General features: G+C 41.9%; 3 protein-coding genes across 13 annotated transcripts in view; 1 reads left to right on the forward strand and 2 right to left on the reverse strand.

Moving 5' to 3' along the window:
- Positions 1-545: 545 nt before the first annotated feature.
- On the reverse strand, positions 546-11,601 carry OSGEPL1 (O-sialoglycoprotein endopeptidase like 1). 4 transcript variants are annotated; one of them, XM_004763378.3, is made up of 9 exons: positions 11,524-11,601; positions 10,483-10,496; positions 10,256-10,361; positions 5,042-5,429; positions 4,007-4,211; positions 3,783-3,931; positions 2,646-2,776; positions 2,467-2,538; positions 546-1,426 (listed from the first exon to the last, which is right to left on the reverse strand). In XM_004763378.3, coding segments are annotated over exons 2-9 (1,131 nt in total). In that variant the 5' UTR covers positions 10,484-10,496; positions 11,524-11,601; the 3' UTR covers positions 546-1,347. The 4 variants fall into 4 exon arrangements, with proteins under 4 accessions (XP_004763435.1, XP_004763434.1, XP_044942412.1 ...); XM_004763377.3 differs by lacking the exon at positions 11,524-11,601 and adding an exon at positions 11,034-11,118; XM_045086477.1 differs by lacking the exon at positions 11,524-11,601 and adding an exon at positions 10,700-10,816.
- On the reverse strand, positions 10,258-27,791 carry ORMDL1 (ORMDL sphingolipid biosynthesis regulator 1). 8 transcript variants are annotated; one of them, XM_045086481.1, is made up of 5 exons: positions 26,673-26,815; positions 24,410-24,590; positions 18,994-19,145; positions 10,483-10,496; positions 10,258-10,361 (listed from the first exon to the last, which is right to left on the reverse strand). In XM_045086481.1, the coding sequence occupies exons 2-4, from the start codon at positions 24,581-24,583 to the stop codon at positions 10,484-10,486; spliced, it is 339 nt and encodes a 112-aa protein (XP_044942416.1). In that variant the 5' UTR covers positions 24,584-24,590; positions 26,673-26,815; the 3' UTR covers positions 10,258-10,361; position 10,483. The 8 variants fall into 8 exon arrangements, with proteins under 8 accessions (XP_044942416.1, XP_044942415.1, XP_004763429.1 ...); XM_045086480.1 differs by having other exon boundaries at positions 10,258-10,496; positions 26,673-26,816; XM_004763372.3 differs by lacking the exons at positions 10,258-10,361; positions 10,483-10,496; positions 26,673-26,815 and adding exons at positions 13,968-15,542; positions 27,488-27,791.
- Positions 26,914-27,871, forward strand: part of PMS1 (PMS1 homolog 1, mismatch repair system component) — an 85,189-nt gene continuing 84,231 nt past the window's right edge. The window contains exon 1 of the mRNA XM_045086474.1: positions 26,914-27,005. The gene's annotated coding sequence lies outside the window, so the exon portion shown is untranslated. The remainder of the gene's footprint in view (positions 27,006-27,871) is intronic.

Here is a 27,871-nt window from a genome sequence, read left to right on the forward strand (position 1 = left end):
TATTAAAGGACAGTACATTCAGTTACTTTATTTATTTTTTTAAAAGATTTTATTTATTTGTTTATTTGACAGAGAGAGAGACAGAGATCACAAGTAGGCAGAGAGGCAGACAGAGGCAGAGAGAGAAGCAGGCTCCGCATTGAGCAGAGAGCCTGATGTGGGGCTTGATCCCAGGACCCTGAGACCATGATCTCAGCTGAAGACAGCGGCTTAACCCACTGAGCCACCCAGGCGCCCCCATTCAGTTACTTTAGATAGAAAAAAAGGATAAGTAGGTATAAAGTTTCAAATTCAAAGAAAATTATCCAAAAACAAAAGCAAAAACCTTTACATCTCATACATTTTCATTGATTAAATACAATTTCTAAAATAGTGGATGTAAACATACGTGGTCAACTAAAAGCACAATACATACTTGAAGGATTACTTGCCTACCATATTTCTTAAAATCTCAGATGGATTTTAAGAAACATATAGACATTCCAATTGCTCCAGGGAATATACCTAATAACATATATTTTTATTATTAATAACATCCACTCTGCTAAAGTCACCTTTTGTCTTTATTCAGAATTCTCTGATTTGACATGACTTTGACCAGGCTACTTTTCTAAAATCGTTCTCATTAGAAAAGTTAGACAAATGTTTCAAAAGGAGCTAAAAAATAGCTTCTACTGATAACCACCAGTTTCTCAGGGCAGAGGTGGGGGGGGATGTAGGGGAAATCAGTGAAGGGGATTAAGAAGTACAAACTTCCAGTTATAAAATAAACTGCGGGATGAAAACCACAGCACAGGGAATATAGTCGATAACATTACAGTAACTTGTATGGTACAGATGGTAAAATGATACTCACCGTGCTGTTGTAATACATATAAGTGTTGGATCACTATGCTGTATACCTCAAATTAATATAATATTGTATGTCAACTATAATTCAATTAAAAATAAATTTAATAAAATAAATAGAACTTAATCTAAAAAATAGCTTTTATAATCCTGATATGAGAAAAACACCAAAAGGTCTAGGCCTTTTTAATATGAAGCTAGGATTTAGCAGATTCACTGTATATGTTCCAAGGTTTTCTTTCTACCTGCAAATATCAGTACATTCTTTTCCTCACAAGATGTTTTAATTTTGATAGTAAAAAGTCCATATTCCATTATAAAACTATAACATATTACTACAGATTCTCAGAAGAGTGGGTTAAATATCAAACATAAAGAAAAACAAAAGAAAGTATTGATGAACAATTAATATCGTGCATCTTCCACAATTTGAAATACAAAAAAAATCACAACTTAATGCTGAAATACTACCTTTAGGGATTTTTTGAAAAGCAAAAATCAAATGTCCATTTTTAACCGTGGTACTTTTATGGCAGCTTCTCCAACTTCTTCTGATATGTCTACTCCAAGAGGACATCTGCATCACAATCAGAAAAATCACATTATTTCCAATACTTGCTTCCTGATATGTCACTAGTTCTGCAAACTGTTTGCTTAGAATTCCGACAAACAGTGCGCAGCTACTGTATAATCATATGTCATGACGGTTCTTGAAAACAAATTCAGCAGGCACAATGGGTGAAGAGAAGGCCAGTAAATGCCATTAAGAAATCTAAATTTGGGGATTTTTTTAACGACTCTGAGGTATAACTGACATTGAAAGCTATGCATCTTTAATGTATACAACTCAATGAATTGGAGGACTGAAGTTTTTGAAAGAAATAGTTCTGCTCTCATACTACAAATAAAAAAGTGAAATAGAAAAACCATAAAAATGCCTTATAATTCTCTACAAAGCTGAAAGGATAAAAGCAGTTTACCATAGACCTAAGGTCAAATCTGCATCCATTTCTACTTTAGAAATTCCCGAGGTTTTTACTGATCCTTCTTTGAGGTTTCAAAAGCTGGCTTGTCCCTTTTCTACCTTCCTCTGTCACTACTGGCAGGAAAGGTCTGAGATTCTACTCTTTTTTTCTGTTCTTCCTCCTTAAATTCCGACGTTTGCTTTTTTACAACATTGTCCAATATAAGGCTTCAACCATCCTAGTCTGGACAAAGGCACCATCTTCAGCCTCAGCGCGGTCACGAGAAGGCAACACTGGCGCGGACAGTATGTTCCGCCTGAGGCGAGGCCGTCAGGACAGGAGACGCCTTCTGCCGCCACTAACTACTCTCTGTTTTTTTTTTTTTTTTTTTTTTTTTTTTTTTTTTTAAATTTATTTATTTGACAGACAGAGATCAGAAGTAGGCAGAGAGGCAGGCAGAGAGGGAGGGGGAAGCAGGCTCCCTGCTGAGCAGAGAGCCCGATGCGGGGCTCGATCCCAGGACTCTGGGATCATGACCTGGGCCGAAGGCAGAGGCTTAACCCACTGAGCCACCCAGGCGCCCCACTACTCTCTGTTTTTAGGCTTTGGATTTTACACTGCTTGCAGAGATTTTATAAAAGGTACCACGTACTTGGGTTCATAGCGGATGCCTTCTGTGTTGTGTAAAACGCCCACACCAGCACACAATCTTTCAATACCGTTCCTAAGTAAGAGTGATGCAAATAAAATAAACAGACCAAGATTTAAAGGAAGAAGATGTAGCATGATGAAATGGCAAATTGAGTGGAGCACATACGTCCTACGGCTTACCATGCAATCATAATGCCGTTGTCAGTGCACAGTCTGGGAGGGGGACACAACAAAGTGCACTCTGTTGCATTTGTTACAATTTCCAGAGCTTTTCGGATGTAGAAGTTACTTGCGACACCTCCAGATACAACCTGAAGGAAATGAAAAGACCAAAATTAACAATTACGTGTGGGTATGAGCCAAACTGTTAGCTTAACCTGGGGAAAATCCCAGCAATATGCAGTAAGAAAACATCACATTTTGAGAGGTGGGAAATGGGCAAGTGATCAATGTGTATGGTAAAAGTTTGGAGGAAAAGAAAATCAATATCAGTATACAATGACCACTAGATTTTTTTTTAGATTTACTTATTTATTTTCGGAGTTGGGGAGAGACAGAGAGAGAGGGAGAGCAAAACTTAAGCAGACTCCATGCTGAGCACAGAGCCTGTCCCAGGGCTGGATCTCAGAATCCTGAACTGAGATCATGACCTGAGCCGAAACCAAGAGTCAGACACCTAACCTACTGTATCATCAGAAGTCCTGGACCGCTATCATTTTTGTACATTTTCTTCTAACTTTTTTCTAATTATAATCAAAGCTCAACAGTGTTTTAGACCCTGCCGGTTTTACTTATAAGGATTTTTCTCATTTTACATTATTCTTCAAAAGCTATTATTACCTTTAATATTCACATAATATTCTTTTTGTGAATCTACCATCATTTAAATACTTTCACATTTTGTAATTTGCAAAAGGATAAAGTTTAAGATACAGTTAAACAGAAGATTACCAAGGCTTTTACGCAGATCTAAAGGGATTTCATCAAAGGGACATAAATTTGCAGGGAACTAGCTTATTTTTCTAAAAATAATGATAGCAGTTCCTGCATCTCATTTCTTATTGTAAACCCACTTTTAAATTCAATGAGAAGATGCAGTCTTGGAGTTTTTTTAGCACACAGGCTGTGCAGATGTCCCATGAAGCTGTCACACCTGTGTAAGAAATGGCTGTTAGTCTTTATTCTGCACAATTTCATACTTCTGGGCTATGACGTAAACACATTTGATGCTATGCACAGGATCAATTAAGCTCCTAGAAGAAAAGTAACATACTGTAAAGTATTAATAATCCTGTTAGAGGAGGTGACAGAACTTACCAGTACTGCATTACTTGGAGGTAACAGGCGTCTCTGCTTGCAGAACAGAATGGCACGGTGAGTTCTCTTCGCAATGTGGCACGCTGTCGTGTGCTGTACCGCAGCGGCAATGTGTGCAGCCGAAGCTAGGATTTCCCCCTTCTGGATCCCTGCAGAAACGAGCAGGTGTTTTTAGGTACAATGCAGGATTACTCATTGTTCTAACTCCCCAAGTAGAAATATACCTTCCTCTTTTTCCTTTTGTGTTATTATCCTATCAACAACATGCTGAAGTCCAGAAAAAGAAAAATCACAATTTTTAGCTCGTTGCATGGGAGGTTTGATATCAAAATGCAGTTTATTTCCTTGTTTGGCCAAATGTTCTATAGCCTTCCCACCGCTCATGGTGGAGCACTCTGGATGTTTTATCAAAGACAGTCTTCTTGCTACCTATCGAAAACAAAAATTTCTATAATGAGTGATAAAATTGCACATTTTGAAACCAAGGTGCAAAGGAAATGAAATTTACTTAAAAACACAAACACACACACATATACACAAAACCCAACCCAAACCCAAAACAGAACAAGAAGCCTGGATCAGTAAGATACGCTCTGCTTTTATATAAATGGACCGTAGCTGGTGGTCCGTAAGGGTAGACTCTCGCTCCTCCTCACAGCCCGCCCAGCAGTGGGCAATCACCGCTTCCCTGTCTACTTCAGCTCTTCTACTGGAGATGAAAAGCAAGTCTGAAATTCACGATGAGTGCTTAATGATTAGCTTAAAAAAGGAGAACCTGTCCATTTCTTCTAATCATTGCAGCTGATTTCTGCAGAGAGCAGTAGGCTCAGGATTCATACACAAAGGAAAAAGAAGCCTGCTTGGGTGATGGTGTCAGCAATTGTGATGTTTAATCACAGAACTTTGTACATCTTTAATGTCTTTATATTATTTTATATACCCTCTTATTTCACATTTTTTTATAGTTCTTTACATGGCAATTTCTTTCAGATATATTTTTTGATTAAAAACATAACTGCATATGCAAACTATTTGAGCCTTTATGTACTGATCTAAACCCCTACCATCTCACCCATAATGGCTAGAAATCTTTTCTAAAACTATGTACTATTCTTTTTTTTTTCCTACTGCTCATATGAATTTTTCAGTCTAATATATTAATCAGAAATATTTAGATAAATGGTAGTAGTATATTATTATTTGATTGAAATAGACAACTTAATAGAAAGGAATGGAGAAATTAAGTCTTAAATAATTACCTTGTCAAGCATGTCACCTGGTGCTATGTCCAAAGACTTCCCCAGAAGCAGAAAATCTGAAACTCCTCTGACTAATGCCAATAGACAATGACCTCCAGAAATCAAAAGAACTAAGAAGGGAAAGTCTACTTTATTTAACAACCTAATAGTCAGAGCGTGAGCCTCCATATGATGAATGGGAATGAAAGGTTTTTTTAACTGGTCTACTAGGTGTAAGCTAAATGATAAGCCTACTCCCAAGCTTAGAGCAAGTCCTGGTTTTACAGTGGTTGCGACTGCTGAGAGTTCACTTGGACAGACTTTACTGGAAGAGAGAGCTTCTTGCACTATCCGCTGAATATTTTCTCTGTGAAGCTGCTGAGCTACTGAAGGAACAATCCCACCTGTTCTGGAAGAAACAAAAAAACAGCTTCTTATAATTTCAAGACTGTGAACACAGAGTAAGAAAAGTTAGGGCTGAAGGCATGTTTTCAAATTATTTTACAGCTAAATATATTAGTCAAGTATATTCAAATATGCATGCCTTGTAATGCAGCACACTATCAAAACTCAGTATATAGTGATTAAAGGTGTAATGTCTGACTTTTCAAAATTGTACACAACGAATTCCTATGGATTTGATGATGAATGGAACCACCAAAACAATCTTAAGAAGCATTCTATGGAAGATGTCTTGAACAAGGAAAGGACAGGATAAAATTGGATTTTAGAAAAATTAATCTCTCTGGAGATAGAATTTTTATTTTTAAAACATTTTGTTTATTTATTTGTCAGACAGAGAGAGAGCACAAGCAGTGGGGTGGCAGGCAAAGGGAGAAGCTGGCTCCATGCTGAGCAAGGAGTGTGATGTGGGACCTCACCCCAGGGCCCTGGGATCATGATCTGAGCTAAAGGCAGAAGCTTAGCTGACTGAGCCACCCAAGTGTCCCTACATGGAGAATTTTCTTAAAAAGATTTTATTTACTTGTTTGACAGACACAGATCACAAGTAGGCAGAGAGGCAGAGAGAGAGGGAGAAGCAGGCTCCCTGCTGAGTAGACAGATTTTATTTATTTATTTGACAGAGGTCACAAGCAGGCAGAGAGAGAGGAGGAAGCAGGCTCCCCACTGAGTAGACAGCCCAATGCGGGGCTCGATCCCAGGACCCTGGGATCATGACCTGAGCCAAAGGCAGAGGCTTTAACCCACTGAGCCACCCAGGTGCCCCATACATGGAGAATTTTTAAAGAGGTCATTTTAAAAGTATTTGTTTACATCTTAAACTACATGATCATGAGAAGTGAAAGAAAGGGGGAGAGATCCTTGAAAACTGTTCTGACTGACTGGATGTAAGGGGAAAAGGGTCCACAGCACCAACATGATTCACATATTGAGCTGGAGTGACTAGGAGAAAAGAAAGAATAACAGAAACTTGAAGACAGTTTTGTAAAGAAGATGAGTTTATTTTTACACACACTGTACTTGAGGTCACGGCAGGACAGCAGACAGCTTGCAATCCCGAAATACAGTTGGGACTCTGGTGCCAGAGCTGGTAATTTTGATTTTGGGTTTATGTAGGACCCACTCCAAATGGCAAGAGCAGGGGCGCCTGGGTGGCTCAGTGGGTTAAAGCCTCTGCTTTCGGCTCAGGTCATGATCTCAGGGTCCTGGGATCGAGCCCCGCATAGGGCTCTCTGCTCAGTGGGGAGCCTGATTCCTCCTCTCTCTCTGCCTGCTTGTGACCTCTGTCAAATAAATAAATAAAATCTTAAAAAAAAAATGTCAAGAGTAAAGAAGTAGGAGGCAAAGCTGCTAGCAAAAAAAATGCCAGCATGTGACTAACTTACCACCAGAGAAGCAGAGCAAGATATACCTCTACTCTCAAAAAAACCTTTAAATATTTAACACTGTAACTTCTATACAGATATGAAAACCCTTAGTAGGTGCATTCAATTAATATTTACTTAATAGTTATAATATGCAGGGAGGCTGGGTGGCTCAGCCAGTTAGGTATCTGCCTTCAGCTCAGGTCTTGATCCCAGGGTCCTGGGATGGAGCCCCAAAGCAGGCTCCTGTTCAGTGGGGAGTCTGCTTCTCACTCTCCCTTTGCTCCGCTCCCTGCTCATGCTCTCTCTACCTCTGCTATAAATACATTATTTAAAATATTGTTATAATATATATTGTATCAGGCAATGAGGGGAATAAAAGAAACAATCTTATTTCAACACATTTATATATAGTAATACCATTTTCCTTAATTCTTCAAAGCTACTTTTTCTCTTATATTCTTCAACTCTGTTAATGGCATTAAACCTTCTAATGACTTGGGTTTCCAGCTTCATCTTTATCTCCTTTATCTCCCTTCCCACAATTAAGTACATCACCATTCCCACAGCAGCCTGATTGAGAAGCTCCCATTATCTCAGTCTACTCAGAACCTTCTAAATCCAATTCCCTGGAGTCCATTCTATGTTGTGTTGCCGGAAAGTAAAGCAAAATGCTGACCCCTAACTATCCTACTCAAAAACATTTACTTTCTTGAAATTTGGGTAACTCCAAGTCTAAATCCTCTTCTACTGATTTCTTCCTTCGCCCACATGCCTACCTCCCTTCCTTTTTGTACCTCTTTTATGTATTTTATCTCCAAAGGATTATGCTAGCTAAGCACTTGAGACAAAAGAGATGAGTAAGACCGTGGCTTTATTCTCAAAATAATTAATTTGTACACAGCATAAAGAGTAGGTGATCGAGGGGTTAAGGCTAATAGAAAGTCAGGGAAACCATCTGGCCTCAAGGTAGGAGCCAAGAATTCAGGCAAGAGACAAGGGCTTGAATTACGCGGAAAGGGAGGGAAACGTTTGAAGAAATATTTGGGAGGCAGATTTACTACGACTGATTCGACAGTGGTGAGAAAAAAAGTTGACTGTCCTTCAGTTTCTGGCTTGAAGAAAGGACACCCCCCACTAACCACTCCTCTATCAATGCATTTTCCATGCTGCTTTACAATGACTTGCTTACCCGACTGTCTTCTTCACTCACTTGTCACAGTACTAGAAGTACGACTGATGCTAATAAGTAGCTTCTATTGAGCTCTTGCTATTTGTCAAGAACTGCGCCACACACCTTGGAAGAATTTACATTTACTCCTCACAACAGTAATAGGGGCTACTTACCATTACTATCCCTATTTCACACATAAGGAAACCGAGGCACAGAAAACCGTGTATGACCGTAGTAGATAGTTAGATAGTAAGATCGTTGCATCAGAATGTAAACCTACACTGTAAAGCACTTGACATGGTAAGCTGCTCAGAGGCAAGGATCATGCATTTTAGTCATATTTGTACCACGGTGCTTCAAATGTTGCCTGGTAGGAATTCAGTAAACGCCGAGATGAGCTGTGTAGACGGTTCCACAAAGTTTACTTCCTGTGTATTCATCTCCAGTGACCTGGGCACTAACTAAACGGAACGTCTGTCCTACTTTCTCACCTCTTTGCCTCTACAATGTTTACTCCTGCTACAATATTTTTCTCCATCTCCATTCATTGAAGGCCTAAATCCAAGGCCACTAGCCCCTGCAGTGTACCAGATGCCGCGCTGGCTACCTGGCACAGTGCAGTGGGTAATACAGACAGTTAAGACGGAGCCTGTCTCCATGGAGTTCAGAGTCTACTGGGGAAAAGACCACAGAAATAAACAAAGGTAAAAATTATCAAAAGGATGATGAAGAAAACAAGCAGGGTGTGGTCAAACAGAATAAGCATGCTGGGGATACTGAATTTAAATGAAGTCGTCAGGGAAGGCCTTTCTACACAGTCAACATTTACATGTGCAAACGTCCAGGACACTCAGAAATACGGAGTGGGACTGAGGCATGGTAGTAATAGTTACTGTCTGTACCACTTGTTTGATACTTTATGCTGCCTTGGACTGAATGCTGTGTTTCCTTGCAGGTCTATATATCACGCCTCAGAGAACAGGTTAAGCTCCTTGAAGGAAAGGACTTTTTAGTATTTCACTACACCTGATTAAATCTTACCTCAGTCTGTTTCACACAGTATTTAACTATTAGAGGTATATTCTGTCTTTTCATATATATTATTTCTATTATACTCCCTACAATCCTATAAGGCAGGTTATTATCTTTCCCATTTTACAGGTGTGAAAACACAATCAGAAAGGATAAAGAACTTGCCTAAAATCAGAGCCAACACCAATTGCTTAATTCGTAATTCAAACACAGGTCTGTGATCTCAAAATACCAACCTTTTTCACTATTCAAGTGTTATAAATTGATGGCTTGAAGGCATATTTGATTTGTGCAGCATTTTAATATATTTTGAATTAACAACTAATTTTAACACCTGGAGATATTACAGTTATATTCTGGATTTCCATTTTCTCTTGAAAATTCCGAGGGTCAAATAAAACAGCGCCTACGTTTCTACATGGCCACAACTGGCTTCTTCTTCTTCCAGGTATTTTCCACTTTATACCCAGCCCACTCATCTCTGTAGCCTCACTAGTGGTCCTCTGCAAAGACACGGGTTTATAAACCTTGCACCATTCAATGCTTTTATACAACAGTGTATTATTTTCTTTCTTTCTTTTTTTTTTTTTTTAAAAGATTTTATTTATTTATTTGACAGAGAGAGATCACAAGGAGGCAGAGAGGCAGGCAGAGAGAGAGGAGGAAGCAGGCTCCCCGCTGAGCAGAGAGCCCGATGTGGGGCTCAATCCCAGGATTCTGAGATCATGACCTGAGCCGAAGGCAGCGGCCCAACCCACTGAGCTACCCAGGCGACCAACAGTGTATTATTTTCTAAGTACCAACATGAGTTATAGGTATAAAGGTGAATAGGATTTTTTTTCCCCCAGAGATTAACATAGGCTAGAGATGGAGTTACGCTCTCCTAGGACTTTAGTCAAGACCATGAAACGTACAGGTGGACAAAAGAGGAAAAGGCATTACTAAGGGGAAATCATGGATAAATCTCAGAGTTGGGAATGAGCTTAGTTCTTTTCACAAGACGCTCAGCTAAAGTGAGAGCTTACTGTGGACAGCCTTAAAAGCCAGGGTGCAGGGTTTAAGGTTTTCTATTACAGCTACTAGGAGCTTTTGCACAGAAGAACTTAGTTCCTAAAAGTGAACTTTTATATATGATAAATAGAAAATAATTATTTCACTTTGTTTTTCCCAAAAGTGGGAACTACCAAGATAATGTCTACTTACTTTAAATGAACTTCAGTTTGGGAATGTATCGCTTCTCCCAAAATGTTTCCAGTTTCATCCACCACAGCAGCTGCTGTATCATCACAACTGGTTTCGATTCCCAACACTAGTTTATGAAGAAACGGTTTTCCAGGATGAAAATTAAAAATTCTTAAAAATTCGTAAGTTTTCCTTCTTGCTGGTTTAGAAAGGACTCCTGCTGTCTTACTCAGTATTAGCATACTTACTCTATAAATAACTCCTGGAAAAGAAATGAAGAGACAAACTAATTACTTGGAACTGACAATAACCACTAACCCATTCAGTTAAGCAAAATTCCAATTTTATTGGTTTATTTTTCAATATAATAGTTTTGTAAAATTAGAAGAGAGTTTTGTAAAAGTTAGCAGAAATTTCTAAAGGCCGTAGCAGCGTGCGAACGGAAATAACCGTATGAATGCGTACAGTGCCCTCGGCGGTGAACACACGGACATCAACTGTGAAACTTTCGGTACCACCATGATGTTCTCAGTCAACTATTCATTACTCGTCAAACAGCTCATAGTCGCACGGACAGTCCTTTGCAAAGTGCTATTTATTTTTTGAGAGCTACAGAAGACAAAATCGGTTTAAGAAAAATGACAAAGGCCAACAGAACAGATAAATGCGTCCCATTTCCTGGAAAGCGCTTCCAAAATAAATTTAGCAACTCGGTCAGAAAACAATCCGCATAAAAGACACAGCTCGGCTGCCCGGCGTGCGCCGACGTTCCGCAAGGCTCCCCGCCCGAGGGCCTCACCGACTGAAGCGCTGCGAGCCGAGGCCCACGTCACGCGCGACCCAAGTTTCCTAGCGCCACCTCCACTTCAGCACGAGGGCATCTCGGTGGTCGCCCCAACAGGACAGCGGCCCTCACCGGAGCACCGGGTCCCTGCGCACGGTCACGTGTCTGCTCTCCTGCCCCCGACGGCCCGTTCTAGAACCCCGGGGGCTCCCGCGGCCCTTCCCTCCGCAGCAGCGGGACGTCCGAGGACGCGCCGGGACGTTCATCGTCCCCGTGGCGCAGGGCCCGGGCTGAGCGCGGTGGGCACGGCCGTGGCGCGAGGGCCGAGGCGGGGAGCGCAGGCCCGGCCCCGCCGCCCGAAGGACCCGGAGTCGCGTCACGGACACGCGCGGGGAAGCCGGAGCGAAGCACCGGTCTTGCGGGCCGCGAAGGCTCCCGAGAGGACCCCGTCCCGGGCCGGCGGACCAGGCGGGAAGAAAGCCGTGCGGAGGGCGGGCCGCCTTACCCTCCGTCCCCGCGCACCACCGCGGCCACAGCGCCGGACCCTGCCCCGCGAGGACGGCCGACCGCGCTTCCCCCAGAGCCAGGGGCGGGCCGGTCGCCCCGGAAGTGACGTCACTCACGGGGCGGGGCCGCGCTCGTCCGGGACGCCGCGCGCCGCCCTGCGCGGCCCTTAGGCTTACGGGCGGCAGGGCTTCTGCAGGGTCACCGGCTTGGGACCCAGTGGAGCCGACGGGGGACGGAGTCCGCGGCGTCAACTCCCGGACACTACGCTGCGTGGAAAGCTCGTCGGCCTGTGGCAGGAGTTCGGCCGCCCCTGCGGCCGGACGAGCGCGATCCCAAGCCGGGTGGAACGAGGGGACGGCGCCGCGCCCGCCTGGAAGCGTGCGGGGGACGGCAGCGCTGCGGGGCGGCCGGGCTAAACCGGGGAGCCAAGGCGTGGGGCGGCCTCATTTCTGTGAGTACAAAGGGGACGGGGCTGTGCAATTCGTTCACCATGAAAAATCTAGAATACGGTCTTTGCCGTGCACACGACCTTCAGGAAAATACTCCTTCTTGGGCCTCTTCAGTGTGCTTTGCTTTCCTATTTCTGGCGTGGGAACTTGTCACGTGGCAAATACATTCATCCCGGTCTGCCTTCCGCCCGGCCCGCCCGGCCCGCAGGGACTCGCTCCGCTGCCCGCGCCCCACGGAGTAAGGCTGTCACACACACCCGCGTCTGAGTGGCATCAGGTGCTTGGTGGGAGTGAGTGGAAGACCGGGGAGTCCCTGTGGAAGTCGCAGCTACGGTCTACTGTCAGATACCAGTACATCCAGAACTACCAGAATGTGGAGTTTTCTGGGTGAAACTCACGCTTTCAAAACGTTGTGTCACAATAGTAACCATAACTAGCAATTAACTTCGGTTGTCCCGAGCAGTGTTGCAGATTAATTTATTTAAACCTCACTATGATCCTGTGAAATAATTACTTACTGTCCTCATTTGACAGATGAGGCAAATGGACCACAGAGTTTGATGATCTGCAGGTCATACAGCGAGTAAACTTAAAGCTAGGATTAGAAGTTAGGGGCGCCTGGGTGGCTCAGTGGGTTAAGCGTCTGCCTTCAGCTCAGGTCATGATCAGGCCACCCAGGCGCCCAGAAAATAGTTCTATGCTTAAGAAAAAGAGGCAGGGTGTAGCTCAACAGAAGCCAACTTGGAAATTATCACTGGGAACTTGGACTTCCAATGCCAAATCTGGAGAACATTTGAACAACAAATGAGGAAGGACAATGAACTGTAAGCCAAAAAACATCTGCAAGTCCAAAATAATATAATGATTGAATAAATAAATGTAGAAGGAATAGGGAAGTAGAAAACCACCATGGAACTCCACAGTAATAACTGTTGCCGGGGAAATTCACCAATGAATCCTAAAATTAGTGGTAGTTCTGAACTCATGTATATTTAGAAACTGCCATTGTTTCCTGATTTGAAATTAGGAACAATTACAGCACAATAATTACTTTTGTTCCAAATAATAGTCACAGTCATTACAGATTTTGTTTAAAAAAAAAAAGTGTTTTTTTTTTAACATAAAACGATACAAACTTATGAAATTGGTAAGCTACCATATTTAACACAACCATTCATCCTGGTGTTAAGACCAAAAAGCATATCCCAAATTTGATCACTTCTCACCACTTCATCAGCCATTTTCCTAGTCGGAGCTAGCTCTTGTCTGTAGTAGTTTTCCAACTATTCCTCCTGCTTCCTATTGCTTTACACTTTATTCTCAACATTAGCCAGTAACCCTTAAAAAAAAAATCCGATCCCTTTAATCTATGTAAAACTATCCAATGGCTTCATCAAGCTTAGAAGAAAATTTGCTTACTACTTTGGCCAATAGAGCCCTCTTATCATCTGACTCTATTTCTCTGACCTCATTTCTTACGACTCTTGTCTTCTTATCACGCCTTTCTCATCCAAAAATCACCTTAGGAACATTAGTGAAGGCTTTCTGAGGTAGGCTCTCCTGACTTTCACCTGCTTAATATTTTTCCATGTCAGTTATCACTACATGAAATAGTATGTTTTGACTCATTTATTATCTGTTCTCCAATTTGAACGTAAGTTTGTAAGGGAAAAGATTTTGTCTGTCTCGCTCGCAAACCATAGTCACAACACCTAAAACAATACCTACACAAGACTGGGCCCTTAAATATCTATTGAATAAATATTTTTAAAACTTCGAAGGTGGGTGATAAGTGGGGAAAAAAGCAGAAGGCCTGCATTAACAGAAGCAGATTTCTATCTCTGAAGTCTGTGCAAAAATGTAAGCCTTTAAAATGAAGAAAAGCAAAGGAACATTTTTAACTACCTTCATTTTACAAATTTAGTTGCCTAAAAAAACCTTGAAAAATAAATGTGACATTGCTGACTGAATTTGGAGATTACCTGCAATAATCTTACATGAAAGAAAAGTTTTATTCAAGTATAGATTACTGGTTTAAAAATACATGGGAAAAGACAAACATACAAAAGCATTATTACACAACTGATTTCTAAACTCGGTACTTCTGTAATACAAAATAATGATCATTAGCCCCCAAAAGTCAGTTTATTGAAACAAATTGATTTTTCAGTTGGTCTATAACTCTTTTCACTCAGTTTTGTTTACAAATATTAGCGGACTTTTCAGTTTCATCCCGTATCAGAACTTTGTTTTTGACATATGTCCTTCTCAAAGCAGTATAAGTTATTTCTTGTAATTAATGCCAGCTATCGGAAGTGTCTCTAAGCCACAAGAATTCAATGTGGTTGCTGCTTTGGAAACAGTTACCACTCTGGGTTAATCTGCACTAAAATTCATGTATTGAAAGGCAAAACATTAATGGGAAAAGTATGGGGGTTGAGAGCAGGGGGTGTAAGAAAAGAAATTTTTTTTTTTTTTTTACTGCAATCCCACTAAAGACGACTCCATTATTTACTTTGGTACTACTGCTAGAGAAGCAGTTTCTGCCAGACCACAGGTCGGCTAAATAGCTGTCCATTTTGTTTCCTTTTCTAAACAACAGCAGTCTTTCACAATCAGATTGATCAACTAAATAAGCAGAGAGCTTTAACTTATCATATATTTTAACTGTGTGAAATAAATTATTTTCTTCACTGGATTAGCAGCCCTGTGTCTGGAAAGGCAACAAAACCCACTCTGCTCCAAAATGAGAAGTCTGACTCAGAGGCTCTTTATAAGGTGCCTGGCTGTCTTCTATCACCAGTCATGAAGGTGGACCTTCACAGTAACTTAATAAATGTAAAAATGACCTCATCCTTCAATACAGTGTCGAGCCAGCAAAACCAAAAAATTACAATCATAAAGTAGGGATTGGCTTGTATAAAACAAGAGGGAAATATCCTCTTATGTAACACAAGAGGAATATAAAATGATCTGTAATAAACTGTAATAAAAATGATCTGTAATAAACTTGTAAAGAGATGATTCTGGTTTACATGTATGTCTGCTTAAACTGACTGAATGATTGGAAATTTTCTTCTCCTAACATAATGTCCACTCATTATAAGCTAAGGTGTTCTTAGTATCTTATAAATCTCTTCTTTCCTTGGATTTATCTACTATACCCTCACTTTACAGCCATTTAACTTATAAGCTGGGCCTGCCCAGCCTGCCTGTAAAGCCTCTCTTTAGAAAGACACCACATGCATTAGACAGAGGCATCTTATAGTAAATATCTGCCCTTCAAAACAGCATATGAAGAACCAGCAACTGGCCCTCCAATGTAAATACTTCTCATTTCACATTATCATGGAAACAGTGCAGTTTCCTAACCACTCCTTCCTTACAGAAAACTCAGTAGCTGTAAACATTTTTGTTCCATTCCAAAACATTTCAATACTTATTAATTCCAAAGATCCGAACACCATGAAGCTGTGGCATTTTAGGAATTAGCACAGTCAGGAGAGAAGCTGTGTTTAGGATGAAGTGAGTTGGATCATACTTCGTATAGAAACTTGCCAGAAAATATCTGCAGAAATAAAAATTAAAAACATATATAACATGTAAAATTGGTAAAAAATTTAAAGGTAAAAAAGGCCAGTGAAACAATAAATACCTTTGGGGCCTAAATTAATTTGGGATTTAAAAAGTGATTTAACGGAGGCATATACACACATTTCACATCTCTGCCATTATGTTAAATGCATTTGAAAGAATGTGTTTGCAGGACGCCTGAGTAGCACAGCTGGTTGAGCGTCCAACATTCAGTTTTGGTTCAGGTCATGATCTTGGTGTTGGTGAGAGCAAGCCCTGCAACAGGCTCCATGCTCAGCATCGAGTCTGCTTGGGATTCTCTCTCTCTCTCTCTCCCTCTCCAAAATAAATAAATAAATCTTAAAAGAAAACAAGGTGTTTGCTACTTAGTATCCATTAAAGTATAAGGCAATTTCACGTACAGTTTTGTATTTCTGCAGAGAAGATCCAGATCCAAAGCATCTATCACATTTTCAAAGGCTTTGTGATGTACCAAAAGGTTAAAAACTACTGCTATAAAGTTGTAAAAATGGGGTGTTCATACATTAGTACAATTCAGTATCTTTGAAAGAAATCAAATACTTGATCGCCCTTTTGATGTTCTCATTTCCATATTATAGCTGTACAGGTTGACAACCAATTTAACTGGAAAACTGACAGACACTGCTGTAAAATTCCAACTGCTTTGCTGAATTGGACATATGTACATATTCAAAGACATTCAACATCTGAGAATTTTTTTTTAACAAGACTAAGCTACCTTTAGGACCATAAACCATCAAGTGAGAATTGTCTAGTTTTACCCGGGGGTACATCAAGAGTGCAGACACATCATCTGGCCACTGAGAGTATCCTACTATAGAAAAGATGTAAAGACTAAAATATCATACTTTACTTGACCATAACTAAGAAGTTATTCTGCTATGGCTGTTCATCTAATTAGTACTATTAGAGTATACAGGAAAGTATCCTAGTAGCCTTTCCTCTAAGTACTGTCATTAATTTCTAATAAGGGGAAAAAATATCTTGTATAATATGGTTAGAAAAGAACAGCTATTTTCAGGTATAACTAAAAAATCACAGAGAGCTCCATATATCATTTTCAGAATCATCTAAATTGAGGAATTCTATAATTTTCCACCTATTTCACAAACTATAATCAGAACTTCTGGAAAAATAAACCATACTCCTCAACCTTCAGTCTAAACCCTTTCTTCCACATTTCATATACCTGAAGACTGTTTTTATACTTCCTTCACTAACAAAATAGCTTGCATTTAGTAAGCATATCTGCATTTGCATTTAGTAAGCATATCTGATTTCCTACAATCATTATGGGTTTAATGTATAACCTGATATGTTGGAAATAGTTTATCTTCTTGGAATGGTTTCTCATACTGTAGCACATGTCCCCCCCCCTTTAGGTCTTTTATTAAAGACTAACTTTGTGTGTAAATGACAGGTTCTTAGAAAACTTAAGACAACCCTCCAAAGGGATGCAAAACCAAGGTGGGAATTATTTAACTGCAAGATGCCAGATTTCCATTTGCCCATTTCCAGTTACCAAAGGGTATACCGGAAAGAGACCTATATTGAAGTTTAGGATTTTATCTGGGCTCTGGACTCTAACTAGCTGTAAGACTGAAACAATGTAACGCATTTGAACCTATTTCTTTATCTAAAAATCTGGGATAACATTGCATGCCCCACCTACCTGACAAATGATGATCAAATAAGAAACTATGAAAGCACTCTGAAAAGTATCAATTTATATAGATGGCTTTAATGCTGTTTCTCCAGTTATATAAGGAATTTAATCACAGAATATTTGAAATCATACCTGTGGGTCAAAAATACATTTTTAGAAATACGGATGTTGTACACAGGTACATTTTAGTTGACTATTTTGTGATAGCTCTTACTGAAAATTCAGTAGAAATGTCAGGCTTTTTACATTAATTATAATGCAATCCTCAACATTTTATAGATGAGGAAACTGAGGCTTTCAAAGAAATAGCCAAAAGTCATGCAGCTAGTAAGCAGTAGAGCTTAAATCCAAATTTAGGGTTGTTTGTATAACTATTATTCCTGTTACTGCACTTATCTTTATTATATCATATAAATCATTAATCTTTTTATGTTAATTTTATAGGGGGCTGGAACAAAACCTTTAAAAATTTCCTCAAAGTGCTATCAATGTAAGAAAAAAGAAATCACTTTATGATCAATTTATTCTTCTCATTTGAAAGAGCCTTCCTTTTTCTGCTCATCTATCTAAAATTCTAGTTTAAGGAATCCTAAAGCCTCCAAGAAATCTTCCCAGTTATTCCAGACTGCACTGATTTTATCATGGATGCATTACTATATATAAGCTATAAGGTACCCAGTGTTTGACTAAGATATATGTAAAATGTCCATTATACGTATGCAACTACACTGAGTGTGGGATTCAAAGCAATCTATGCACTGACAAATTCTTTGCACAAACAAATCATTTACAATCACAGATAATACAAAGTGGCATAAATAAGGGATATGTAATAACTACTAAAGCTCAAAACAGACCATTATTACTTAAGGATAGGTGCTAAGGAAAAGACCTTATTGAGGAGGTAGGATCTAAATCTTGAAAGAATGATAAATTATGAAAGGAGAAGGTATCTGGGGTAGGAGAAATGATTTGAACAAAGGCACAGAAATAGGACTATGTATGAAGTATTCAAGAAATGCTGGCTAGAAAAGTTTTACCAGATGGGAGGTGGATGGGGGTAAAATAGTCACACAGAGGGAAAACGAGGCAGGAACCACTCTGAAAGGCCCTGAATATCAGGTAAAAGGAGGTAATTTAAGGTTAAATGCTTTACAGATAGGTATTATCTCATTTATTTCTTATGGCATCAAACTGAGCTATGTACTAGTGGTCAGAATTTCATTTATGAACAAACCAAGCAGGGTGAGTGATAAACACAGGATTTGACCGAGATCTGTTCTACGATGAAAGCCTAACTTCTCTTGTCTATAAACTATACAGCAGTGTCTCCCAATGAGTTTGAACATCTAAATTGGGGGCAGGGCCAGGGGGGAGGTGGTCAATCAAATTCATCTGAAATCATCCAAATCCATGTTTAGGAAGATACGGGATAAGATGGTATCTTTAGCTTTCTTGTAAGCAACTTAAGGCTATGAGCTAGGATATATTTGACTTGTATTACCCAGAATATCTAAACATACTAATAGGCACACTATGTTGTCTCTATGTATTACTGACTGAGGTAAAAACAGTTCATTTCAGCTGTTAAAAATTTTGCCTGTATTTTATGCTCTGTGGTAGCTCTTTATTGGTAGATGTTTCAACAAATATTGTTTCTAATTGAAATTCAACCTACTAAAAGGACCGCTCCCTCTTACCCAATCTTCTTCATACCTAAGAAATTTCCACCACTTACAGAATTATTGGAGAAATTGTGAAAAACTTCCGTGAAGATGTAAACTGTACTCCATAGTCCAGTTGTTCCCAATGAGTTAGGAGCCTTGCTTTACCCTGGTCAGGAGTTTCAAAAGGTGTTCCTTTTACTGCATGCAAAAATACATACATCCCCTGGAAAACAAGCAAGGGGTTATATAATCAATACCAAATATAAAATTAGTATTTGTCAGTAAGCATTAAGATAGTTCCAGAGGGCTTATGACAGTATGGGTGATTCAACTTAACAGCTCAAATTTTAAGCTTTCATAATATTTGTGAAAGGCTGTGGCCAGTTTCTTCAAAGCAAAATAAAACTTCCAGAGGCATATGAATATTATTTGGTGAAAACCAATAAAAGATCAACTGAAACTAACCTGTTTTCATCTTCTATTAAACTGAAAATACACACACACACAAAATCAGGATAACTTTACATCATTACATTTAGGTTTTCTAATACCTTTCCTATTGGGAAACAGGATTATCTTTTTTTTTTTTTTTTTTAAGATTTTATTTATTTGACAGACAGAGCCAGAGAGCGCAAGCAAGGGGAGTGGCAGAGAAGGCAGCAGCTTAACTAACTGAGCCACCCACTCAGGAAACAAGAGTATCTTATCCCTGATGTATAGGAATGTTTAGGGTCATATTAATAAATCTGATGATACTTACAAAATTATAAAAACATACAAATTCATAAATAATAATAAAATTTCTGCATTGGGGAAAATGGTTTGGAAAATATTAAGACTGTCTTTGTCTCCATGGTTCTTTTCTAACACAACAAAGATGGTTATATAGTAGATATAATGTTCAACTCAATTTGGTTTTCAAATCGCCACCGTGCCCAATAGTGTTTCTTCTGAAGTTAATTTTTAAAAAGATTTATTTATTGATTTAAAGGGTGGGGGAGAAGGAGAAAAGCCAGATGCGGGGCTCAATCTCAGGATGCCAAAATCATGACTGGAGTCAAAATCAAGAGTCAGATGTTGGGGGCGCCTGGGTGGCTCAATGGGTTAAGCCGCTGCCTTCGGCTCGGGTCATGATCTCAGGGTCCTGGGATCGAGTCCCGCATCGGGCTCTCTGCTGAGTGGAGAGCCTGCTTTCCCCTCTCTCTCTCTCTCTCTCTGCCTGTCTCTCTGTCTACTTGTGCTCTCTCTCTGTCAAATAAATAAATAAAAAATCTTAAAAAAAAAAGAGTCAGATGTTTAATCAACTAAGCCACATAGGTGGCCCTGAAGTTAGCTTTTTTGAAAGTATAAAACATTACTAAAATCCATTCTGTCTGGGGATATGTTTGAACATCTAATTTTGTCATTAGGAAAAAAACCAATATATGCTAGATTTTGTATCCTTGATTTTATGATTCTATTTAGATCATTGGTAGTACTTCATTGCAGGATGGATCACTGAGGCACCAGTAACAGAATATTCTTGCCTAAATATTATCATCAGTTTTCGTCTTAGAAGTCACAATGAGGTGTCTTTTTTGCTTCTTCAACTTTTAATAAATATATGGAAAAAAAAGAAAAATTAGTGGTTTGAAATTTTATATTATTAACTAAGTTAAGAGAGCCATTCTTTTCAAAACTGAGTCTACTTTCCAGTTACTCCATCAGGCATTACAAAAGTTGTTTAGCTACAATAACACCTAAGCTATACAGAAACACACTCTTGTTCTATTGGATTTAAGTCAAAAAGCATTTAATAAATGGCTTATATGTACAGGACACATGACATGTATGCACATATAAAACTGAGTAAGAAACGTCCACAGCCTTGAAAAAAATGCAATCTTCTATGAGACAGTAAGAAAAAGACATCCAGAAGCAACTATAATGTAGGGAAGAAACCGCTACCAAAGGTACAGTCAGAGTATATGGCCAATGTGGAGGTTCTTTGCTGCTGAGGCAAAAGCTATGATGCTACCTTATCAACTATCTCATTCTTGTCAAGCGACAACTCCTTGTGAAGCCTCCCTCATTAGTAATAGCTTATGTGCTTGTATAGAATTTTATTAAAAATACTTTTATTTCTAGCACAATATATTTTGTTAGCATTGTTTACATGTTTGTTCTCCCATTAGCCTGAACACCTCAGGAACAAAGGTTGGTATGCAGCAAGTACTAGATACTAAGCCAAGATGACACTAAGCTAAGGAATGTTTATTCTGTAAGCACAAGGAAACCATTCTCACATGGGCTTTACAGGAGACAATTAAACAGAAATTGTCTGTTAAATTCTGAGGAGTATAGGACCCAAAAAGTTAAGAATCTCTACTCTAACCCATGCATGTATTAGAAACATCAAAGAGAAAAACAATCCTCTCATTACTTCCTTCAAATTACATGTATCACTAGTGTTTAGAATATTCAAACAAATATCTTATATAGGGGCACCTGGGTGGCTCAGTGGGTTAAAGCCTCTGCCTTCGGCTTAGGTCATGATCCCAGGGTCCTGGGATCGAGCCCCACATTGGGCTCTCTGCTCCGTGGGGAGCCTGCTTCCTCTTCTCTCTCTGCCTGCCTTTCTACCTGCTTGTGATCTCTGCCTGTCAAATAAATAAATTAAAAAAAAAATTAATTAAAAAATTAAAAAGAATAAAATCTCATCTGACCATACATCTTCTATCCCATTATTTTTAATAGTTATTCCATAAAATTTAGTGATGGAAAATTTATACCCAAATCAAAAAAATTGGGGAAGAAAATATGTAGCTCATGGTTAGCCGTTAATATTTACTGGCTAAAAATACAGAACATTTTCATTCTTTAAAAAGCTAGGCTGAGAATTCTGTGAAATATTAATACCTCTAAAAGTGAACTATAGCACTGTAAAAATGAATACAAACAATCACTGTTGGCTTCTACTGTATGGTTCAGAAAGTTAAAGGCAGTAATTTTTCTAACCACGGATAACAAGTAGGTCTATTTTCCCATTTAAAAGGGCTCAGGACTATTTAATATTTTATTGGTTTAATGTACTCTGTCTTCAAAGGAAATTTAAATCTGGAGTCATGTTAATTGCTACATCAATGGCTGGTAGTTAGGTTTTTAGTGTGGTGAACTAATAAGTCAAAAGTGTGCTTTCCAACAAGTTGTCAATTACCTATGCTTTGTTCAGAGACACATACTGTATTTCAAAATCTCAGTCAACCAACTTGAAAACATCTGGGCAAGGGGAGAGGGTAACTTCTAAAGTATATTTAATACATGTGCCACTGGAGAAGGGAAAATTATATGAGAACACAGACTAATTCAGCAAGCAGTTACATAGGTCTTTAGAGATATGGGAAATAAGGAGACAGATTCCTAATTATAAAACTAAGACAAATACACTTAAAAGAATGCAGCATAGAAGTTCTGTAGCTTCCTGGAGATGGAGATATTCGAGTTTTCCTGGACAAGTAGGAATCTGCTCAGCAGAGGAGGGTTGAGGGAGGGTATTAAAATAGTGGGAAAAGAGCCTAAGCCAAAATAAAAAGATAAGATAATTTTCATTACTGTTAGAGCAATACTCATGTTTGGAGATGCATTGAGATAAGGTTGAGTCCTTTTCTTGACACTGTACTGTTATCAACTGGTCTTGTATACCACATAAGGAACTTATTTTACTATGAAATAATAAGGATTCATAGAAGGACTCAGAGCATGACTTGAGCATATGTGCATTTTAAAATAACTCTCTGCCAAATTGGAATGGAGGATGGTAGCGGAACATCAAGGAATCCATTTAATCTACTAGAGTAATCCACCTGAGAAAAAAATAAGGGCACAAATTATAGCAATCCCAGTGGGGATCAAACTGAGACAGTAAAGCAGTAACACAGGGCTCTGACTAAATGGATATGGAATGCAGAGGAAAAGGAGTTAATCTAAAATAGACTGACCACGTATCTTAGACAGCATGAATGGTCCTGATTTACACTTATTTTCTTGGAACAGTTTTTATTAGCGCTCCCTTTTACTCTCAAAACAGTCTCAATTTGGATAATTCTTTACAAGAATCACTTTACCTTTGACATTCAGCTATCTGGCTTGATTTACCAGACAGACAGTGGTGCCTTTAGATTAGATCAGGAAAAAAGCCAGAGGAACAGGTTGTGAGTGGTAAGGGAGAGACCAGGAATGAGTTCAATTTATAATCGTTTGGCTTAAGGTACAAGATGATCTGGCAATAAGGATGAAGTAATCTTGATAGAATACACAGAATAAAAAGAGATGAAGAACTGAACCTTGGGGGCAGAAATATTTAGGAGAGGAAAACAGAAGGAAGAATTTACAAGAAAGAGAAAAGGGAAAATGAGAAATCTATCTAGGAAAAAGTGATCTCATGAAAGCCAAAGAAAACGATAGTAAAACAGATATAGTAAAACGTATATAACTCCTGTAAAATATTTCAGAGAAGTCACTACTTAAAAATAGTCCTACCAAAGTCCATCACATAAAATGGACTAAATGACATTTATTTGTTTTTGTCACCACATTACCCTTGTTCTCCTCCAAATTCAAATACCCTTCAGAAGATAAGAACTAAAAATATTAATTTAAAAAAGAACTATTTCTCCTATATTTCCCTGCCTTAATATCCCATGTTCCTCATTTTCTGGATATCTTTAAAAATATAATTAGTCTGGAGTCAATTATAAGACTCAACTAATGGATTTCTCCTCTTTCATTCTGCCTTCTTAGACTGTTAAAGATAAGAGAGGTCACTATCAAGCAGTTTAGAAAGGACTGAAGTTTATTAACAAGGATTGAAATCAAAGATGGTTATTAGTCTCCAGTTAATCAAAAACCATAATTACTTCTGAAGCATTCTTGTTAGTCGATATATTGTAACAGCCTGAATTAGTGTCTTGTAATTTTTGCTAAAATGACCTACTATTTTCTAGATTCCATAAAACCATAAGGAAGAAAAAAGAGGCCTTACTTAGAAAAAGGGCCCAATGTTTAAATATTAAGTATTATAGAAAAAAATATAATCCTATTCCAGGTTAGAATTCTTCAAAATTGTCACATGTATTAAAAAAAAAATCACTGAACTGTAAGTCAGCAAGTTTTAATATTCTATATGATTATATCTCAATAAAACTATTAAACTAAGTCATGTGTTTTTCTTCTTTATAGCATGAAGCTTTAAACTTTTTAAAAAATTGTTTAAATACACATAACATAAAACGTAGCATCATAATCACTTCTAAGTGTACAGTTCAGTGGTATTAAGTGCATTCACACTGATATGCAACCATCACCACCATCCATCTCCAAAACTCTTTTCATCTTACAAAACTGAAACTGTACCCATTCAACAGCAACTCCCTTTTGCTTCTTCCCTCAGTCCCTGACAAATACTAAACCTTAGGTTTTTAGGTGCTTTGTATAAAGTGAAATTCTTACCAGATTATGTATAACATTTGTTAAGGTCCAAGCAACAGGAACACTGAAGAAGGGAATACTCAGTAGGACAATATGAAGCAAGCCAACTCCTAAGGCATATGTTAGCCACATACCCCGGCTGTTCATTACACGGGTATTTGGATTCACCTCACTGTGGGCAACTCCAACATTCATGTTTGCTCTGCAGGAAAGCAATGAAATGAATTAACAATGATATAACTGGAAACGTAAACAGTCTTCATTCTGGCATGATAAACTAAGTGTCACTGGGATCATTTTTCTCTAGTTCTGTAAGAGAACACACACACCCACCAAAACATAGTACTTGCAGATGCTAATGAAGGCAGTAAATAACTGTTAACATTGGACTTCAGGGTAAGACAAACAACACTTATTTTTATGGATCTTATTGAAAAAATAAATTAAAATCTCTTTCCTAAAGCTTGTCTTCTAGCATGTTGTTTTTACTAAATGAAATAATGGACAGGAAAACGCAAACGGAAAGAGAAAACCTAAACTTCATTATATCATGAAACCAAAGTGAAAGTTCAGGAGAAAAATGTACGAACAGAAAAAAACTAACATAAAAAAACAAAGCTGCAGTATTATTTGCAATACCCAAGATATGGAAGCAACCCAAGTGTTCACTCCCATGTGAATGAATAAAGATGTGTGGATGCAAATATATGTATAATAGAGCATTATTTAGCCATGAAAAGGAATGAAAACTTGTCATCTGCAACAACGTGGACGGACCTAGAGGATGTAAGGCTAAAGTGAGGTAAGTTACAGGAAGACAAACAATATATTTCACTTATATACGGAATTTAAGAATCAAAACAAACAAAAAGACCAAAAAACAAAACAAACCAAACCAAACCACTCTTAAATACAGAGAACAAACGGGGGTGGTTGCCCGAGGCGGCTGGTGAGAGGGGATGGGTGAAATAATAACGGGGATCAAGACTAGTTTATCTAACTTGATGAGCACTGAGAAACCTACAGTCGTTAAATCTTTATCCCGCACACCTGATACTCCTACGTTTGCTAATTATAATCGAATTAAAGACAGAAAAAGGCAAAGTGGATGCAGCCGGTCTTCTGAATAGCCAGACTCTTGTACCTAACGTAACGCTGCTCCCAAAGAGCGGTCAGGAGCAAGTCCCCGCTCTTTAAACACTGACCCTGGGAGAACTCACGGCGGTGGGAGACCCGGCGGCCAAGGGCGAAGGTTGGTTTCTCAGTCTCATGAGAAGGGAAGTCACAGCAACGAGCCTTTCCTCCTCTAACTCCTCAACTCCCCTAAAATTTTAGTTCTTGGTTTTTCTGAGTCGTTCCTTCCACGGCACTGGAGAGGACGGTCGCAGGAAGACGGGGTATGAGTCCCCCGGGACTGCAATGCCGACGCTGCCTCGGTTCCCAGCCTCGCTCGAAGGCAGCAGCGGCCCCGAAGAACGTCCTCCGGCCCCGGGGACGGCCGCCCGCGAGGCGCGCCCGCGACAGGTCCGAGAAGCCGCCGGCCGCTGGGTCCCGCGAGCGGCCGCGGCCGAGGAATCGCTCCCAACGCCGTGCAGCACGCGCTTCCGCAGCGAAGGGCCGCACGCGCTCGGCCCAGCGCACGGCTCCGCGGCCCGGCTCCGCGAGCGCAGCGGCACACGCCGGGACGCGCCGGGGCTCGAGGGGCCGCGCGCCCGCGCTGCTGCGGAGCCGGAGGCGCGGCCACCGCGTCCCCGTCTTCCCAAGCCGCAGGCCGGGCTCCGAGGAGCCGCAGCACAGTCGGTCCACCGTCCGCGGTGGGAAGGAAAACAGCAAAGCTCTGCACGTTTCCGTCGGAGCCGGAGGCCCAGGGCGCGCCCCGCCCCACGGCAGAAAGCCTTCCCGGGCGTCCGCCGCGCTCCGTCAGGGCTTCGGACCGTGAGGAGCCGCTCGGCTCTGCCCACGCCGGGGCCTCGAGGGCGGCGACGGCCCTCCCGGGGACTCCCTCGCCCGGCGGGGGCGCTCGGCCCGCGGAAGCTCCGCGAAAGCCGCGGCGGCTCCCACGCCCGCCTCAGACTCGCCCTTCCGGCTCGCGGCCGCCCCGCCCACAGGACCGCGGCGGGGGACGCGGTCCCGGGACGCGCCTCGGAGGCCCTCGGGTCCGCGCCCGCCGACCCGGAGCCGCCGACGCAGCCGCAGTCCACCTTCCCCGCCAGCCTTCCTGCCCCACAGCGCCTTCCCGCCGCGGACAGCAGCCCAGCCCCCGCGGCCGCTCGTGCCCACTCACCCGCCGCCTCAGTCCCGGCGGCCCGCTCGGAACCCCGTCAGCGCGCGGGCGACGGCTGCTCCGGAGGCCCCCGCGCCAGCGATCGGCTCCGCGCGGCGCCGCACAGCTTGCGGAAGCGTCCGGAGCGGAACGCGCCGCCAGGGGATTGGCTGCGGGCAGCGTCCATCCCACGCCGCCTGGGCGGGGCGGGACTAAGAGCTGCGCGCCCAGCGCCCGCCCCGCCGCGCACGCCTGGGGGCGGGTCCGGGGCCCGGGAGGTGGATCCTGGGAGCTCGGCGGGCCCGGCTGGTCCGCCCGTGGGTGGCCATCGCCCCCGCGCGCGCGCGCGAGAAGGTAGTGTTGTGCGCCTGACGGCGTTCATGCTCCTCTTGTCGGTCTGCAGAGCCCCTGCCCTCGGCTCGCCGGGTTGGGCGCGAGGGCACCTCCGGCAGCCCTGCGCCGCCCGCGCGCTCGGCCCCCAGCCCGGAAGGAGCGGGAAGCGGGCGCCGCCGGGCTCGGGCGCGCGCGTGGAGCGCGGCCTCTCGGCGGGGCTCGGCGGGCGTCGGACCGCTTCGGCGCGTCCTGACTGAACGCCGCGGGGGCTTCGCTGCAGCGCGCGGCCGCGGCCTTCTGAGGGCGGGCTTGCAAGTTTGTGCCGCGGGCGCCGTGCGACGGCCGCGGCCCGCAGCCGGCTGCGTGGGGTGCTGTGGCGGCGCGCTCGGGGCGCAAGCGAACGGCCGCTGGACCGTGATTGCGCCTGGTGCCGTGGGGGCGCCCGCAGGCGGGGAGGCGCGGGGGGACGCGCCGAGGAGGCGCAGGCTGCCGCGTGCGCTCACCCGAGACGGAGAGAAGGTCAGGCTGTTCGCAGCGAGCCTCGTCGCGTGGCCGTTCACGACGCCGGTCGCCTCGCGGCGGTAACGTGCGGCGGCGCTTCAGAATTCGAGTCGGGAGCCGGGCCCGATCTGCGCGTCCGGAGTTCCCGTTGGCTCCGCGGAGGGCCGGCTGGCGCGCGAAGGGAGCGGCGTCATCCTGTTCCCTCCGGCCGCACACTCCCGCCTTCTTTTCTCGGCGCCTCGCGGGCCTTCAGCGACTGTGCGGACGGTCTGTTCCAGGCGTGTTCGGTTCCCGGCCGGCGAGTGTGGACGGAGCCGGAGCCCGGACGCGCGCCCGTTCGGTGCTTGTGACGTCAGCCGCCCCCCTCACGGCCCCGGGGCAGTCGG

Source organism: Mustela putorius, unplaced genomic scaffold (genome assembly GCF_011764305.1).
Source record: "Mustela putorius furo isolate JIRA1106 unplaced genomic scaffold, ASM1176430v1.1 tig00000992_pilon_pilon_pilon, whole genome shotgun sequence".
Taxonomy (NCBI): Eukaryota; Metazoa; Chordata; class Mammalia; order Carnivora; family Mustelidae; genus Mustela; species Mustela putorius.

Coding starts and splice junctions, on each gene's coding strand:
- ORMDL1 (XM_004763372.3), bottom strand. CDS start 24,583: ATGAATGTTGGAGTTGCCCACAGTGAGGTGAATCCAAATACCCGTGTA. Junction 19,146..24,409: donor CAAATGTTATACATAATCTG/GTAAGAATTTCA, acceptor CTTGTTTTCCAG/GGGATGTATGTATTTTTGCA. Junction 15,543..18,993: donor ACAATTTCTCCAATAATTCT/GTAAGTGGTGGA, acceptor TTATTTCTGCAG/ATATTTTCTGGCAAGTTTCT.
- OSGEPL1 (XM_013061856.2), bottom strand. CDS start 10,476: ATGCTAATACTGAGTAAGACAGCAGGAGTCCTTTCTAAACCAGCAAGA. Junction 3,932..4,006: donor ACAAAAGGAAAAAGAGGAAG/GTATATTTCTAC, acceptor TCGTTTCTGCAG/GGATCCAGAAGGGGGAAATC. Junction 2,539..2,645: donor AACGGCATTATGATTGCATG/GTAAGCCGTAGG, acceptor ACTCTTACTTAG/GAACGGTATTGAAAGATTGT.